The sequence below is a fragment of the Pelmatolapia mariae genome, linkage group LG9 (genome assembly GCF_036321145.2).
Source record: "Pelmatolapia mariae isolate MD_Pm_ZW linkage group LG9, Pm_UMD_F_2, whole genome shotgun sequence".
Classification (NCBI taxonomy): Eukaryota; Metazoa; Chordata; class Actinopteri; order Cichliformes; family Cichlidae; genus Pelmatolapia; species Pelmatolapia mariae.
In genome coordinates, this window is record NC_086235.1 from 33,153,439 (window position 1) to 33,172,513 (window position 19,075).

The 19,075-nt window shown below is 39.8% G+C and overlaps 1 protein-coding gene across 3 annotated transcripts in view; it reads right to left on the reverse strand.

Moving 5' to 3' along the window:
* Window positions 1-18,488, reverse strand: part of epb41l3a (erythrocyte membrane protein band 4.1-like 3a) — a 32,558-nt gene extending 14,070 nt beyond the window's left edge. For 2 of the 3 annotated variants that reach the window (XM_063484275.1, XM_063484272.1), the window contains exons 1-18: window positions 18,395-18,488; window positions 14,364-14,454; window positions 14,112-14,285; window positions 13,844-13,948; window positions 13,730-13,772; window positions 13,580-13,655; window positions 13,367-13,488; window positions 13,179-13,275; window positions 13,008-13,095; window positions 9,564-9,608; window positions 8,645-8,797; window positions 6,454-6,551; window positions 6,075-6,250; window positions 3,769-3,867; window positions 3,546-3,667; window positions 2,091-2,138; window positions 1,971-2,000; window positions 1,670-1,855 (exon numbers count right to left, since the gene is read on the reverse strand). In XM_063484275.1, the coding sequence (XP_063340345.1) occupies window positions 1,670-1,855; window positions 1,971-2,000; window positions 2,091-2,138; window positions 3,546-3,667; window positions 3,769-3,867; window positions 6,075-6,250; window positions 6,454-6,551; window positions 8,645-8,797; window positions 9,564-9,608; window positions 13,008-13,095; window positions 13,179-13,275; window positions 13,367-13,488; window positions 13,580-13,655; window positions 13,730-13,772; window positions 13,844-13,948; window positions 14,112-14,285; window positions 14,364-14,444 (1,743 nt within the window). In that variant the 5' untranslated portion in view covers window positions 14,445-14,454; window positions 18,395-18,488. The remainder of the gene's footprint in view (window positions 1-1,669; window positions 1,856-1,970; window positions 2,001-2,090; window positions 2,139-3,545; window positions 3,668-3,768; window positions 3,868-6,074; window positions 6,251-6,453; window positions 6,552-8,644; window positions 8,798-9,563; window positions 9,609-13,007; window positions 13,096-13,178; window positions 13,276-13,366; window positions 13,489-13,579; window positions 13,656-13,729; window positions 13,773-13,843; window positions 13,949-14,111; window positions 14,286-14,363; window positions 14,455-18,394) is intronic. The other variant, XM_063484274.1, reaches the window with a different exon arrangement.
* Window positions 18,489-19,075: the final 587 nt, after the last annotated feature.

Consider the following 19,075-nt stretch of genomic DNA (forward strand, 5'->3'; position numbering starts at 1 on the left):
TTTGTTTTTCCTTTGTTTGATTGTTGCTAAAAGTTACTATGTTTTGTTGAGAGGATGTAGTGGTCAGATGTAGTGTTATAAACAAATGATACAAACAATACAAGCTTCATACATACTGTAAATGGTATGAGTGCTATTGGCTAACTAGTGCTAAATTACAGACTAATAAAACAGTAGAATTTCACTCTCTAAAACTATAGTAAAACTGGTTGGGCCGTAACACAATACATAAATACAGTAGGAAGGCCCAGTTTAATGACTCAAAGTAGCAGCGGTGAAGCCAGACAGATGCAGATCAGCTCTGTCTGCCTGTGTGAATGTTGAAGTGTTGGTGGGCAAGTTACTGAACGCCATCTTTCTCACCAAGGCTTATCCAAAGTTTATTTGATATTACATTGAGTGTAGCTGCCGTCATAGGCAACTCTCGCATTTAAGTTCATTTTATTAGATATTTAAGGTTGAAACAATTAGTAGTTGAAATATTAAGAAATAATAAATAAATAGTAATTCATGTTTGTTGATTAGATTTATATGTTTAAATGTGTTATTTGTGCTAACTGTGCAATTAGATAGGAACCTTTTCTATAGTTCCGTCTGTTGTTGCTAAGAGGGCATTTTTTGGCTGTCACACTCAGCAAGCTAATTAAGAGACAAGCCACGAGGTTTGCACGTCTACAGAAAGATAAATAAAAGAGTGCCTTTTTTGGACCTCCCCACAACGTAAAGATGAAAGTTTTATTCCCTTTGAGTGAGGCCAATGAGGTAAATGTTTATTTTGTTTATTATCGTTGTATGTAAATACGCTAGTGTTGCGTGATATTCCAGTGCGCAGTGTGAGGTGTAATGTGTACCTTATTGATTGTTTTGTTGGAATGTTTCGTCATATAGAATGCTTAAGGACTTTATTAAGAATATTCATTTAAGTTTGTATTTCTTTTTAGTTCTGACGGCATTGTATCGGCTGTGGTTGGACATCATTACATGTTAAGGCATGTCGAAGAATCCTCCTGTCCGAAATAAATGTCAGTTTAAACGCAAAGAACAAGTTGAACTTTATTAAGACTCGAGGGGAGTAACATTGAGGTTTTATTCAAGTTCCACGAGTTTCAGCTTAAATTCTACTGTTGTTGAGCTGAAGATCAACTAAACTTCTAGGAAGTTTCTACTGATCGTAAGGGTCATAAATCAATCAGCTTTGAGATACAGATCAATATTTCCCGTTTATAACTGGCAACAGGAGGTAACAACAAGCACATAGACATGTGACCTGTAGATCTATTTTCACCTCCTGCTATTGGGGGTTGAAAGTTTCTCTGTTTTCCTCGGGGCTGGTTAACTTGGGCCCATGAAGAATTTTCAAAACTATTGAGACAGTCTAAATGTCTGCAACCCCGACATCTGAAAGATAAGATTGGGATTAGTTTTCTTATCAACATGCTAACAGCAAATTGGGATAATGGCACCGGCTCCTGTAGTGCAACACTTTTATGCAAGTGAGCACAGCTTTACACACACATTACCAAAAAAAAGGTAATGCCACAAACTGAGGCAATGTACTACATCACAATTAATGGAAAAAATTCCAAGTCACAGCACTGAAACAACATTTACCAACTGCAGGTGTCTGTGAACCCAATGCCACAAGATAACCCATTCATGACTGTCTCACCTCATCGGGCTCCAGAGGTTCAATCATTGGGGAGTCATCGACCCTTCGGAGAGGTGACGAGGCCAGACGCTTCTCCCACTCTGTCATTCCTCCTCCTTCTCCTTCTCCTCCCTCTAAAAAGGAGCGTCTGAGGGCGCTGATGGTGCTCTGAGGTTTCTGCATCTCCTCAGGAGTACCCAATGTTCCCTAAAGACAGGGCAGAGAGAGAAGGGGAGATGTAAGATGAGACAGAAGACATAAGTGAGGACAGAAGAGGAATCAACACATGGTAATATGAAGAAAAAAATAGTTCAGGTGTTACCTGAGTTTTCAAATCTTCATCTTGGTCAGACTGTCAGATAGATAGGTAGGCAGAGAGACAGGTTATGTTAACAAGTCTTTCCACAATGGAATTATTAACCATACGATCACAGTTGTGTACCTCAGTAGCTGTCAGGTCTTCGTCCACAGCAGTATCAGTTAGCTCAGTCTGAACAAGAAAAAGTAAGTAAGCAAAACAAACGTTTAAGTTGAATTATCAGTGCAAATATAACCTCCAGATCAAAACCAGTTAGTTCGCCTTCTGCTGTGAAATGAAGTGTGGTAGAATCTGAAATAGTTTCAAAGAGCAACTTGCAGGTTTGGGACCTCAGAGGGAAAATTAAGCAATGAGGCAAAAATGCACATATTGAAATAACCCTTTTAAAGTTGTTTTTGTAGCAGAGTTTCTGTCCACCTCTAAAATCAGCTTGACTGCAACAGGAGAGAGAGTAGCTGATGAGGTCGATATCAGCAATAGGAAATGGGTTTTTGTTAAACTGTGTCTCTCACCCACCCATGACACTAGTGAAAGAACTACACCAGCTATTAGTATCATACAGTTCTGGCTTCTAAATTCTAATCAAGGCTTCATACATCCAGGAACTTAAATTAACCGTGCATGTATTTCTTTCATGACTGAAACAGCAGCAAAGTCCTTTCTTCCCCTGCACAAACCACCAAATAACTCTCTTGCAAACCATGTAAAATGCATGTGTTCACTCCCAAATTTATTCCTAACAAATATTATATGCAAATAAAGAGAATCTTTTACCTGCAAGCTGCTCTTTAACTGAGGATTCAAATGGTAAAAACATCTACTTTTGTAAAAACTAAATATGAAGTTGAGCACATAGAGAACTTCAGTAGGAATGTCAGATTATTATTACGTTTGTATTATATGTATATGTATTTTTCTCATTTTACCAGCTGCTGGGAGTAACACAAACTTGATTTAATGAGAAGGATGGCACCTGTATGGGGTTAACACACCATTTTAAATGTTTGTGGCCTTTCATGGTTCTGGGTGATTTTGACCCAGCATTTTTAGTTTCTTGTATTTTGTTACTATTCTGTATCCTATGTTTCAGTTTAATTCTGGTTAAGAGTTTAGTGTAGGTTTTGTTCAGTGTCTGTGCCTGTTGTGTTTCCTGTTTTACTTTGAAAGTCCGTGTCTCATGTCAGTGTGTCTAGTTTTGCTTCCCTTGTCTCGTTAAGTTTGATTTCTCCCAGCTGTATTTAAGCCCTGTGTTTTCCTTGCCCTGTGTCGCGTTGTACTCACATTATTGTTTCGTGTTTCTGTTTGTTTCCCAGTTTTTAAGTTCCTGTCCCCAGTTTAGTTTCTAGTTTTGTGTTTGAAGGTTTTAGTTTATTTTGTAAAGTTTATTTCCCATGAAGAGTTTGTTTTCCCAGGATTAAAGCTGTTTTAAGCTGTTTTAAGTTTAAGGTGGATCAGGGTGTAGGTGGGTCCTACCCCCTGCCTGCCACACAGCACAGCATGAAACATGGGGCCCAAAATCTAGTTTTTCACGCAGCAATAGAAAACTGGTCAGATTGGGTTGACAGGTGAGACAATTACTTTGGTGTCTATTTTCTGAGGAGTGAGAGTACTCTGCTGTGAAATCTCTGTTTCTTTGGTTTCCTCTTCCTCTTCCTCTTGCTCCTTTTCATTCACATTCTCCACTTCCTGCACCTCCTCAACTAGGGTGACATAGGAAAAAAAGAGAAGTTTGTGCAAGGTCTTAGATAATTTGACAGATTAAGTATCTGGTTCAAGATCAACCACAGAAATTGTTTCTTACCTTCACTGCTCTCTTCCATTCTCTTCTCAGGTGTTACTGTTGTGATGAGGTCACTGATGGCGATGGCTTTAGATGCTCCATACAGCCCAGAACCCATATCTATATACACACACAGAGAAGTGCACCAGCTGTAATGTCATCACAATAACATCAACAGGTACAACAGTAAAGACAGCAACCACTATGATGCTCATTCAAGCTGTGTTTGTTCTCATCAGCAGCAAAGCATCACGACTTCTCTGTCAGAGTAATGGCACACTCAGCCAATTAACAGCTCAGGGTGCATGCACAGTAGCCTGGGCCAATCAGCATTCAGAACCACCACCAAGCCATGACCGGATATTATTTTGAATATCATGGCTCATTGAGCTCTGTTAGCTGTGTGGTTAATGGGGCTAATAAGTAGTGTCAACATAACCGTGCACTGAGATTGATAAATTCTGTCAGATAATTATCTGGACATCAAAATATTGGCAACAGGTTTATTTGAGCAATATGGTTGTTTTACCTTACATGTGACAAACATGTAATACTTTTGCATTCTGCTGAAAACAGGATGCAAGTCTGAGGGCATGTGAGCAGAAAGAGGAGCGCTTTTTGAACAGAAATGTACAGCTGTTATCAGGTGTATCAGAGTGAAGCAGAATAACCAAGTACACGGCATTCCTGAACAAGCTGAATGAAGCGATCGGAGCCCAGTCACAGAGCAGTACCACAGCAGCCAGTAGCAGTGCAACTGCAGTATTGAGCACTACCTGTGTGAGTACCACCATTGACTTTTGGGGAAGCTGTGATGGCTTGAGAGACAATCGGAGAGGAGGTAGGTCCAGTCTGTGAAGCTGAGAACCAATCACAAACTGGTCAAATATTGAGGAAGAATGAACTAATCAGTCAGTGCTGAACCTAAACATAAGGCTAATGGGTTAGTGAGGTATGCTAAACCTAGAGTCAGAGTTTTTAGCGTCAGGATGGTTGCTTGTTTTCAACCTGGCTAGAACTCTAGAGTAACTTATGCTGAACAAGTGTATCTTTACGCAGGTTTATAATGGCTCTTTTTTTTTTTTTTTTTTGTTGGGAGTATATAGGAAACAAAAACAGGATATAAATACAATAATATACCCCCATTTAAACCAAAAAAAGCAAAGAAGATTTTCTCCTGGACTGTACATACAAATTACACTTTTAAAATTATGCAGTAGGCATAGAGCCAGTACCTAACAGTCTTCTTCATATAATTCATTTCAGTCTGATTGAAAGAGCGCCAATTCACAACAGCTGTTGACTCAGTGTCCCACAATACTGGAGAGAAAACTCCAAAGAACAGACAATCCTATGTGAGCAAGTACTTGGTGACAGTGTGGAGGACGAACTCCCTTTTAACAGGAAAAAACCTCTGTCCGAACCAGGAAGGGCAGCCATTTGTCACAAACAGTTGTGCGGTAAGGGGAAAGAGAAGGGGGGGGGGGAGTATAGGTAGTAAGCATAAAACAGAGTTTATGGTAGAGAGAAGACAAACTCACAATACAATGCAACAATGAAACCCATTATTCCAAATGACTTGTGCTGGTCATGAGCAGTTTGCTACTGGATTGAGCAAAGCATGTGGCCTTACCAGTATTTACATGGTGAAATTTCACTGTGGCTCACTGCATTTGTGCGACAATTGGAAAGAAAGAATGACATGGAGCATACACACATAGAAAACATAGACACAAACCTTGGTTCAGTTACTTAACCAGCTGTCAGCACAGTGCATACTGCTTTTTATGCGAGTCCACACAGAACTTTCATAATACTGATCATCTCCGACTGGGGATTTTGAGTTTGCTGAGCTAGCTAACACAAAAGCCTGGCTATGTCAGCTTTGCGTTTTAAAACACTTCCCTTGGGCCATATCCATATGTTTTTGTTATGTGGCTTCACAAAAATCCAGTAACCAAGATTACAATTAATACTTATAAAACAGCGAGTACCATATTCATATAAATGGACAATGTTGGTACAACATTAAAAAATATGGACTGACCTTGTTTGAAAAACAAACTCATAGCTCAAATTCCCCATTCCTCCTTTGTAGTACAGGTCTAGTACTCAGAATATTCCAGTAAATACAAGGAAAAATTTGACTTCCAAACTTGGTACAGTTGGATGCGCTATTGCCACTAGTATTACTACTTGGACCAGTATGATACAACTATAGTGACCAGTTCTCTCATTGCAAACTGTTTACAATGCGCAATACTAATAACCCATATTAACCCTGTTAGCACGCTGGGAAACATAACTGATGCAGAATTCACGAGTACCTCCATCTAAACTGCGGCTCAACATGCTCCTCTTGCTGATACATCGTGGGAAATGCGGTGCTGGTCTGGATATCTGAGCACTGGCTCTGCGACTCTGAATCTGAGTCCGACCGCTGTAACGAAACTTTGAACCCAGAGTCAGGAACTTCTTAGGAGTTTCTTCTGGTGATAATAGCCTGAGAGAGGAGAGACACACAGGGAAGAGAATAAGATGGAGATGAGCAAGGGGAGATGAGATGAGGAGAATTTGAAAAACAAGCACACAGACAGGGTGGAGGGCAGGAGGGCAGACCAGAGAGAAGTAAGGAGACAAAAGATAGCTGTCACAAAACTGATCACATGATTTCTGAAACAAACCACACGTTGTGACATGACTGACCTGAAAAAGGAGTGATGTTCCACACACACCTTCCAGAGTCTCTTAGCAGCTCTATGGTTGAACAGCTTAAAACCAATGGTGGACTCAAACTGCTCGAACTGAAGAGAGACAGATTATTTATCAACATCTTAGCTTTAAAATAAACCCATCAGTAGGTGTCACTCTCGCACATCCTATACCAATATCACTAAACTAAATTCAGGCACATTTTGAATGTGATGTCTGAATAAGGTGGGGTGTTTCTGGTTTACAAGCCTCCAACATTCTTGCAGGTCTGGAGCAGTAACTCTGGACGGGGAGACTGGAGGCGGGGTTCCTCTTTTCAGGAAAGAGGCCCAGAGAATGTGTTCCAAATTTCAGGGGATCATACTTCTTAGTCTCCCTGGAATAATCTGTGCCAGGGTCTCAGAGAGGAGTGTCCGTCCATCAGTTGTAGTGATTAAGAGCAATGGGTGTGGACCAGCTCTTGACCTTACTCAAGTGTGCACGGGAGTTCAGCGGTGGCTGATGGACTCTGCCAGAGCTGCTCTTTGTCAAAGATTCTCTTTGTAATTTTTATGGAAAGAATTTCTGTTAGGCTTTTGTATTGTGATTGTCATTTATGCTTAGAAATATTTAACCATATATGCTTAGAGGTATATAATTAATTGTGTAGTGATAGGATGTGTGATCTTTAGCAGGCTGCAAAGGCTTGGGGTGCATTCCAGAGTCCTCTGGAATGCACACCTACATCCTGGGAGCATGGGAAGAGGTCGTACCTTGTTTTATTGTTTTATGGTAGGATAAACGTGTTTTAGTCTAAGTGCCTGTTGTTTAGATGGATGGCTTGACCCTAGACAGAGAGAGAGACACACACACACACACACACACACACACACACACACACACACACACACACACACACACACACACACACACACACACACAAGGTATTCTTTGTTCACATGCATACCTATGTAAGATGTCATATGGTAATGAACCTATGCATATTCATGTAACCACAATAAAAGAGCAGTGTTGCGGGAGAGAGGACGAGAGCAACTGGGGTCAAGCGAAGGAACGGCGTTTGTCCGGTTCTCTCCCGTGCACGTGAAACATAAAGAACTTTGCCTACTTCGTGTCTTGCTTGCTGTGTAATTGAATTGTCTTCAACGTTCCAGCGAATAGGTTCAAGCTACAAACCTATCAATTTCTGTGTCCAGCCAAGCAGCAGAGGATGGTCTTAACCATAGTCTGTGGTCTTGTCATCATATGATGAACTTCAATTAGCAGTGAAGTGGTGTGTATCTGAATATAAACCACACTGGTGAGAATTTGAAACATCCAAGATTAAGGCCCTGGTCCTCAGATAGAAAACGGTTCCACGCCCACTCTGGGTTTGGAGTGAGTGGAAGAGTTTTATCATTTTCAGCTCTTTTTTGTGAGGTGGGAAGAGTGGAGGGCGGTATTGACAGACAGAAGGATCTGCAGTAATGTGAACACTCTTATCTGCTGTTGTGGTGTGTGAGCGCGGTGTTAAGGCAAAGTTTTTGATTTACTGGTTGATCTACATTCCAGTGTTCACCTATGGTGACAAGCCAATAAGCTGATACAAGCAATGTAAACAAGTTTCTTTGAAGTGTGTCTGTGCTTAGCAATAGGATGAGCAGCTCAGCCACACTTGTTTATTTGTAACCAGGTTAAAAGTGACTCCCACATTGCGCACTGGGCAAACAGTTCCACTCAGGATTTAGAGTCCACTGTAATACAGAAACAGCACTAGAGAAGTTCACGAATGACCTAATTCTTTTTAAGCAGGAATAAGCAGCATGTTTATTTTTGCTACTCCCTGAATTTTTTCAGTCTTTGAAAATTATGTTTTTTGCTAATTATGAGACATAACCAAATGCTATCAACTCAAGACCATTTATTTTAGAAAACTGTTGTAAAATAACGAGGAAACAGTCTACACCTGGATATGAAATGGCTTATCATTCAGTTGTCAAACTATGCTTGAGCATTTTGCGGGGACTAAGTAACATTACAGAAACATTACGCTGCTGAAGTACAGCATAAGGGTCAGTGTAACATAGATATATCAACATAGATGTATCATAATACTCTGTTTAACAGTGAGTGAAATAAAGCCACCTTGTGGCCAGTCGTCAGCTGATGTGAATAATGTGTCACATTTTATGATGTGTGTTCTTACCTCTCCTGGTCGGATCTTGATGTAGAAGTTGTTTCTTTTGTATGAAATCTTCAGGATCTTTGGCCACGAGAACCTGTTGATCCTCAGTCTATCTCTGTAGACCAGCAGACCACTATTGCACACACCCAGCATAATAGCCACACCCTCTGAGTCCTGCACAAATACACAAAAACACCATGGTTCCCAAACTAACACCGAACTCTCCAGTCATGTTTATCATTGTAGATGGATCCCCTAAAACCAAGAAAGTGTTTTAAAATATTTTCGGGCACTTAAATTGGGATTGAAATAACACTTTTGGGAGAAATGAATCGTGTTTATCTGGGAAGCTATTTGAAGCAGTAGCTAAAACATCTTTCTAAGTCAATTCCAGCAGTCTGTATTACATGAAGATGCAGCATTACCAGTTTGATTAAAAAAAAACAACAACAACAACAACAAAGCTTAGAAAATTTGCTTATTTGGTTTTTTTAAAATGTTTTTAGAGGTTCTTATAATGCCGCTGGTATTTTCCTTTTCGGTGCAGGTCTGAATCTGAGTTGAGCTGTTGAAATCTGTGGTTCTCAGTTTCTGTTGAAACTATAGCGCTCAAAACATCTTTAGACTGCAGTTCTATTCTGGACACATGAGAGATTTAAACTGTGATCACAGCTCTGAGAGAATCAGAATATCAAGTGTTACATTAGACAAGCAGCCTCAGTTTTCTCAGTTGTCTTTTAATCAGCACTACTTGATGCTTAAAATGGGTGGGAGCATGGGGGTGGATTTAGGGCTTACTGTGAAGTCAGGAGCTGTTTATGAGTAACTAACTCTACAAAAAAACAGTAACATCCAGACGGAAATGTTTGGATTAACACACACATAGACATTTAAAATACAACCACATATAAACACGCCTACACACAGGAAAGAGTCTTACCTCTGACTTAGCTGAAGACAGGCAAACAAAGCCGCTTCCTATCATCTACTCCATTCAGACAGACAGACAGATGACAAACAAATAAAAAAAGCAAAACAAACAAACCAAAAAACCGAGCAACAACAGAACAGCTGGTCTAAAGTTATACCAGTTTTAGAGTGATAACACCATTGTACATAAAAACATTAAAGGGTAATGCTACCGTCCCTGCAAGCGCTAACCATCAGTGTTTAGCTTACTGTCATTCAGTGCAAGCAAGTTTCTTCATCTTTGTGGTGCTCTTTGTTTAAATGAAGCTGCTCACTGATCACATGTACATGCACCACTTATAGCATGTTTCCATCAAACAGGATATCTTAGACAGGTGCACTTATCTCCTACCGAACATAATAACACCATGGCAGCAAAAATTTAAGTAATGACTTCAATGATATTTAACAACTGGAAAAATACAACAGCGCGGGAGTGACGACTTTCTTTTACAGCCCACAAAATTCTGATTTTGTGAAGCAGGTCATTTCATTTTACACGTTATAAATTAAGTGGTTCTCTCTGTTTGTCAAATAGTTAATAACTGAATATAGCAAAAAGGTAAAATGAATTATCAGCATGTGCATGGACTTCTGTGCAAATTCACATCCACTCTGCAACACGTTTTTATTAACAACCAGTCACACATTTTCTTACTTAACTTACCAAACAACGTACTAAGCCTAAAGGCCCTTCCACAGTAGAGTTACTGGGAGAGTTTCCTTAAGTTTTTGTTAGAAATGTATAGACTAAAACTCTCTGAGAAGATTCTTTGAATGTTTGTGTACACAGGTACATTTGAGCCATAGACCTGGGCCAGTATGTCCAGTCATTTTGCAGTTTTTATTGGATCTGTGGTTGTGCACATCTGCCTCATCTTCATATTTGAATCCACTAATTCTCCACCCTCAGCTTCAGAAGTGTGCTCTTGTTCAGATGCTCTACCTTTACTTCTATGCAATATTAGGCAGATTGTCCGTGTTTAGCAGTCATTGGCTACTAAATTTTTATTTATTTTCCTATAAAAGTGTTTGCCACATATGAGATCCTTGTTATCGTTCTTCATTATATCAAAGAAACATGTAAAAAATAAAATAAAATAAAATAATGTAAATAAAAAACAAAGTGTAAAGTGAAGGAAAAAAAGGCCTGTTGTTCTTGCATCAAGATTGGCCGAGGCTGGACACCCATTAAGTGGAATAGGTCCCAGCCCCTCTGCAATCCTGAAATAGATAAGCAACTATGAAAATGGATTGATGTATGAATGACTCGGGAGAACTAAGTAAGTCGAGATGGATTCAATCATCCAAGATAAGTGCACATGCTCGTGTCTTATAATAAATCCTGGAAACCATGATCAACAATTCTGTGATTGCAGGATTTGAGCTTTGCCTCAGCAGAGCACAAGCTCCATGGGAAATAGGATAAATCATGCTAAAGGTGGTATAAAAAACAAAGGCAAAAACAAGAAAATTGGGGTGACAAAAAGTGACAAATAAGATGAAAACGTAGTCATTATATAACTGAAATTAACTAAATTTAATGGCATTTTCCTCTATAGCACAAGTATAAACTGCTGAAAGATACCATGGTGAGGATATTACAGCACAAGCACCTGATTTTTTTTTTGTTTTCATATGAAGTTGGCTTGTGTTTTTCCTTTACACATACAAAGTGATGAAAAATCTGCACAGGCTGACAGTTGTTCTGCCTGGAGCAAGGCCTGTTGTCCCAAAGGAGCTATGGGGGAGACAAAAGCTGGAGCTAAATGGAGAGCTAAGAGGAGCATATATCATCATGGGGATTGTGCTAATGTACACTCACATTTCCTGCACCATGGTGTGACCTTTTTTTTTTAATCTGAAGAAATGTGGAGGGATGGCACTAGCAGATAAATGTGGTATAATTCCAGACAAGTGCGGCAAAGTGATTACTCTGTGGCCTGAATATTGAACTGCTAGCTGTAGGATGCAGCCATATTACTTGCTGTGGGAATTTTCTCCTGTCATTGCTCTGGCTGTTTGAATTCAGTTTGAATCAATATACTGGTTAGATTCCTCCATCAACTGGACATAGAGGTCATCTTCAAAATCCTCCAAAACTGTAGCTGCACTGAATGGTAAGACACACACACACACACACACACACACACACACACACACACACACACACACACACACACACACACACACACACACACACACACACACACACACACACACACACAATGACACAAAATGCAGAGAATGAAATCCATTCTTCGAAAATGTCATTCTGTGATGTGTGTTTCATACAGAGTGAATCAGTGGAAAACAGCCTTGATGGAAAAACCATTACTGTCAACAAATATGCACACACATGCATACAAACACAGGGAAACACACTCACATGTAATTGACTCTTGACAGGAACTGGGCCATCCATATTGATCAGATTGTTGGGTCCAGAAACCAAAACACACTGTGTGCTTTCATATGTTCATTCAAGGACGAACACAGTCTGACCACATTTAATAATTGTGGGGGTCAGGATAAAGAAGACGAACAGTGCTTCAATCTAGTTGAATCTGACAACTGACATCAGTTAAAATTAACGGTCAAAGCCTCTGGATCCTAGCTTGGCTACCAGTAGTTAAATCTGTCATTTTCTTTCACATTAACATGTTTTGTTCAGAGAAATCAATAAGTGCTTTGCACCTGACCTGGGAATCAGCTGATTCTACACTGCTTAAAACATTAAATAACCACTTTGAAAACACATCAAATCTCAATGAAAAAATAAAGCATGTTGGTTGTCAGTTACTGATAAGGCCTGGGTAATGTGTTGGGAATGAAAGGATCAGCCTGCAGAGGCCTGAATTCAAAGACACCAGGAAAATCAAATTCTGTCACATAAGCTCAGGATGAACTAGCTCTCATCTGTGAAAAGCTAATACCAGCGATGGCCCCGCCAGTTCTGGTATTCTGTGGGAAATGCCAGTCGGACTCCATGGTACTGGGCAGTGAGGACTAGAGGACGTCGGGCCGCCCTCGTGACAGCCTCACCCTTTAAGAAAATGCTTTCTAAAGACCTGAACTAATCATGAATTGCTGTATCACTACAACATCTATTAAGAATATAATGTTGACACTTGTGTATTTATGAACTGCTGGAGTCATTCCATTTCATTTGTAAATGCTTCATGATGCATAGCTAGTCCTTGTCACACAAATACTAAATAACTGGTAGCTGCCTGAATTATCTATGACTTACAATATTTCTAAGTATTTATAATGCCTCTATTTTATCAGTGTGCAGGTGGAAACATGCAGGTTCAGTATAGATTACCAATCACTATTGTGATGATTTAGGGTAGAAACTAAGTTGTTGCTATTTTTTAAATAACAGGGCTTACTATCAACAGAGTGTCTTTACCTTTGCATGATGGAGGTCGACTCCATACATGGAAAGTTTCTTTACATTTTCCAGGAAATGCATCTCTGCTTCAGCTGGAGTCATTCCTCTAAAAACACAGTCATACACTTAAAAATTTTTGCTGCTCTGAATATTGACACCGTTTAGAAAAAAATATGTGCGGTGAAAAACCTGTAGGTTTTGTGCAGCTCTATGATCTTCTCTTCCATTTCTTTAGTTTGATTCGGAGCAAAGCACAATTCACTGATGTAGTCTGCACCACAGTCATCTGAAATATGTAAACAGACGAACGAGTGGTCAGAGTAAGACAGAAATGTGGACAGAGAGGGCACAGTAGTATAATAGGGCAGACTGAGTACCGGGATCATAGTCTCCAAGCTCTGATTGGACTGTGTAGGAGCCGAGGATGGTGTGAGTTGCAAACGAACAAGGAAGACGACCAGAAACTATATCCTGTCTGAGCTGGAGACACAGGAAGTACCTGAAGGCAGAAAAAAATAATCAGCGTCATCATACATGGAAACAAGCGAGACATGCATTATAAAGCTTGATTGACAGGTGTGTGATTCTACCTGGTGATGTCCTCAGACAGCTGTGCAGGATCAGGAGGGTAAAACTTTATATTAAAAGAGAAGTTCCAGGGAACACCTGTGAGACAGACAGCGATGAGTTGTATAACACACAGGGTTAACCTGCTGAACTTGCTGTGGGACCATACTGACCTCTGACCTGCTTCTTCATCTCCTTTGCTGGATCCAACCAGTTCTACAATGAAAAGGTCAGAGGTTAGAAAGACAGGTGGAAGACAGTAAACACACGGACGGGTGGACAGGTACCTTGTTATTGTCAGCATCTCTGAAGGACAAAGCGAAGTAGTCTCTCTCTAGCAGGTTTATGTGTTCACAAACCTTCTCAAACAGCTGCAGACCTCGAGCTCGTTTCTAAGCACAGACAGAAATGGGTCAGTAATTTTACTGTTCGTCATTTTGGGCTATCTCCCTCCTGATTGTTATTTCTGTTGTGATTTATATCTTTTATCGGTACTCCATCTGTCTTCACTTTTTCCTCATCTCCATCCCCCTTTACATGAACAAGCCATCTCACCTCCACGGTGCAGGTGAACATGGAGCCATCTAGCAGGGTCACTCTGGCCTGCATTGTTCTAAAGCTCAGTGGGTTTCTAGCAGGAGAGCGAGCAATCCAGCTGCTTGACGACAGGTTACTGGCTGAGTCCTCTGCCAAGGAGCTCTGAGCTTGGGACACCCCACCCTTCTCACCCTGAGGAAGTAGGAAGTGATATCACAGCAGTATTGATCTCATGATGTTTACTGATCCTTCTATCCTTTGTGTTTTTACCTGTTTCGGTGTGGAGTGGTTGGCAGCTTCAGGGAAAGACTCCGCCTCTGTGGGCTGGGCTTCACCTAGCTCTGTCGTCATGGTGAGTCACCTGCCATATATTAATAACATGGTTACCATAGAGTTCTGTGGTGTTAAAGCACGAGAAAACACTGTCTGAATGTCACATAAACGCTGGGTTCAGATATAGTAGTAATAAACATTCTAATGTTTTATGTCTAAGAGTGGTTGAAAGGAGTAGAAAAGGACCAAATAACTGCTGGCTCATTTCGACATTTTTTAAAAAAAAAGGTAAATGATAAGCTGTGTATGCGACACACTGCATTTAGCAGTAAGTAGTATAATTTTCACACTTTAACAATAAAACATCAGTCACTGCCGGTCAAAATGTCACAAGTTCAAATATTGGTGATGTAGGATAACCAGTCAGTGTTTTCACCAAAGATATTTCATTTACAGTCACAAGAGAAACAAGTAAACCTGATTCAAACACAAAGTTTGAATTTGATTGAATAATACCCGATTATTCTGTCTCATCAAACTGAACAGCCTGACCCCCATCCAGCTGTCAGGTGATGGTTTGCCATGGCAACATGAGGGAGCGGAGAGAGGGATTAAGGCTGAAATACAAGCTGATGTAATGTGGTTTGGAGCCTGACAGACAATGGCGATGATGTTGTTGTTGTTTTTTTTATTCATTGCTTTTATCAAATCTATAGAGTCCATAAATTACTGTGTTAACTGGCTTGCACAGAGTGCATGAAACTGTATCCTAAATCAGTATTCAAACTTAATAATAACTTGAACCAAACTAAACCAGAATTAGTTCAGACTGGATTGGTTGGTCAAGTTGTTCTTCAATATGATAACAGAAATAACACACATCATGTTTCCTGTAGGTACTCTGTATTCTGCACTGGGAGCGCACAAATACACTCCAGGCACCGCTCAAGCTCCTGCCCTTTTGGCCTCTTATTTCATAAGTGCCTTTTTTGTGACACAGATTTTTTTTTAGTTTCTATTTCTATGTTTTGATATTAAATTTGGCTCATGGAATCAGTTTCTAAACAAAATGTCTGTTTTTGCATCTTGTGAAGTCCTTGTGGATGCTCTTCACTATATCACACAAATGTAGAAAATAATATTTGAATGTAATTACATGAAAAACTAACTTTGTTCCATGGTCAAAACATTTGGCCCCTGATGATGTGCAAATACTTGGACGTTAGAAATGTTGTGATCAGTGGCACAAGCAAAGGTGCAAGAATACATCAAAGTGTGTGCAAGTCCATGAGAAATGATCAGCAGCATGTATTAAAACGTGAGTATTAATTAAATACAATGATAAACATTTCTGAAGCTAAAAAACTATCCAAACCAGGTTCCAGATTGACAGCTGTCCTTTATATTATAGACCTCTGACGTTGGTAAACAGGTAGCACAAAAAACTAAACTTCTACAGAGGAAAAAAACAGAGACAGACAGAAATGCATCAGTTTGTGCAATGATGCACCAACTACTTTGGATCATTTGTGAATATTACCACACATGCATAAGGACAGTAAAAATACAAAAATGCAAGTCTGAACATTGAGTGAGTATATAAAGCTAGCTCCAAGTACTGGTCATTTAGGCCCGTATATATGTTCACATATTCGCTTTCTGCTGTTTATCTGGGAAGCAGCTCCCAAATGACCAAGCTCCTCACGTTACCTCTAATCCTGAGCCCAGGCACTCTTTCAGCCCTTCTCATTATTTTGATTACTACACAGAGCTTGTTGAGAGTAAGAATGTAGATCAACGGGTAAATTGACAGTCTCACTTTTGTACCTAGCTCGCTCTTCACCACTGCGCATCAGTCTCCTGTCATCTGGCGCTCAATTCTCCCCACACTCGTGGCCAAACTTCTCTACCCTTTTCCAACTGAGAAACATTGCCAAAGACGTCTCCCTAATAATCACCCAAGTCACTTCTAATTTAGATGCAAATGACCCAAGTGCAAGCTGGAGGTTATTGCTTGATGAAGCCAACAAAACCACATCATTGGCAAAAAACAGAGATGAGATCCTGAGGCCACTAAACCAGACCCTTGAAAAACTCAGGACGAAATCTCATCCAACCACAGGCACTGCCACTAAGGAGTTGTTTAACTACCTCAGGGATCTTTGGGAGGCTGTGGATTAGATGATAGTGAGTCATCTACTAGTTGGAAGGTCAGTAAATTGATTTGAGTTGACTCAATTCGAGTTGTGCTAAATGACAAAGACTCATTCGGTCTAATAAAAACATGTTGGAAATCTGTCTGCATTTACAAATTAGATAGCAGTTGTTTCCAAACCTTCAACAATCTCTCTGAGAGTGAGTGCAGTCTGTCAGTCAGACTGCAGCTGAGAGGTTGCCTCCTATCGCCTTACAATCAGAGGTGCTTGTTAGTTTTGCATTAGTATGCAAAACATTGCCACGGGCCCCTCGTATGCACAACAATGACATAAGCCCAAACATGTCTGAGAGCAAGAGCAGCAGCACTCAAGGTAAAAAGGTCATGTTAGTAATGTTTTTCATACAAAGCTTTTCTGCACTTTTCTCTATACTTCGTCTACATAAGAGAGCACCTTAAGGTTCAGTATCGTGCCCAAGGGTACTTTGGCATGGAGACTGAAGCAACCAGCGATCAGGGTCAGTACATGACAGCCCCCCACCAAAAAAAAGGGGTTGGTCTAAAAATGCTATGCAAGAACAAGGTTACATAGTGGGAAAGGTGGTTTTTAAGTAACCGTTTAAAAAATAAAATAAAATAAAATAAACCTAGATGCAACATCTCAGGTAGAAAATATTTTTCAATTTTATTATGTTTTTATTATGTTTTATTATGTTACAATTTTATGCAGGTTCTGAAGAGTTAAGTTACTTTATGTATTGTTAATGTGTTAAAATAGTTATGGTACATTTTTACTTAAATTTTCCAGCACCTGGGATACTTTAGTGCTTACATTTGACCTGCACTTTATTGCACCTGCATCCTGACAAATTTACTCATCGAGTCTGTCATCAGTGAACTTATTGGAAAAGAAAGACAGAAAATGCCCTTCTTTTTGTTTGCACTGATCCTGCTGCCTGCACTCACTGATAAGACATGTTTCAGTTTTTCTTTTTCCATATTATCAAAAATATCATTACATCAAATTTACCTGAATGTCATGATAAAACTTTGCAGCCATAACTAAGTAACATTAGTTAATAAATAAAATAGTTTCTGAAGCTAATGAGCAAGGCTCATTGTTTTGGTTCATCTTGGCGGGATACATTTTTTTCCCCATGACACATTAGAAAAACTAAACAGTCTCGAGTATAATGATTTACTTTATAATGCATACCTGCACACCTTATCTAAATTGCAGAGTTGGGGGGTGTAGCAGTAATGCTATTGTACTGCGCTCTATAGTGACAACTGTCTTTAATATTGACGTTGGCCCCTGACACGAAGAGAATTTTTTTTAAAGCACTTCAGTCCAACATAGTCATTAACTATGACCTCGCAAATGAATACATCATTTAGTTTAAGGGTTCATTAGAGGTCACATTTATAGCAGAACTGTTGCACTAAATTGGAATAGTTTACACAGACCGGTGTACCTAATAAAGTGACAGATTTTCACAATATCAGCTGATTCATCGAATCTGCTGCCAGCATCCACAGACCCACAGACACAGAGCCTAAACCGGGTTTGTTTAATATATCACATTCATTCTGGATCAATTACTGGTGTAATTTCATATAAAAAAGATTTTTTATATCCTACGGCGGTTTTTCCGGTGGACGAGACTGTCCCGGCGTGTTTGAGTCTTTGTGGTCCTGCAGCAGGAAACAAACACACACCCTGAGCTGCAGTGTGATGAAGTACTAATGATGCTCCTTCGCGCTGTCTCTCTTATCATCGATAACAAACTGCTCATGGCTTCAATCACTGATCACTGAACAGTAATCGCTATTCTTTCTCCCTCTCTTAAGTAAATCATCCCGTCATCTTTACCTGTCCTGAGCAGGACGCTTGCCCTCTTCCTCCCGGTAACGGACAGCTTTTTTTCTGATCACGTCATCTCTCACTACGACACACCGTGTCGCCGTGGCGAATCGCTGACGTCAGGACGCACGGTGCTTTCAGATGTAATTAAAAAATAATAATAATAAAGATAAAAACAATGTTACCCTGAAGAGTACGGACCCCCAAGAGTGCCAAAATAAAATGACTAAATACATCATTAGCCCTTTATTTTCCAAGATTCATACAATCCTAATATCATCCATTTTAACCATTTTAATTTTCTATATAGCCCGAAATGGTAAATAAAAGGTTAAGAAAATGGTTAAACGTGTTGTTAATTAATTAAAATTGAAAATGAATAACTAATTGATTAAAAGCATCATATTTATTTTAAAAAGATGTAAAATTATTTCGCTTTTTAATTCTTATGGTCCCCGTGCTGCAGTGCTTCATGGATTTATTTTTATCTAACAACCTCACCCATCGCTCTGGAGTTGCTCTTCCTTGGGTGTTTCTCAATACCAGCTACAAAGAGTTTGTACTCGCTACTTCCTGCTTGGAAAGTGCACTCAGGAGTGCAGACATCTGATTATAGGGGGACTGTGAGACAGTAGTAGAGGATATCAGCTCAGCTTTACTGTGTGCTTTACTAGTTATTTAAAGTTTTCC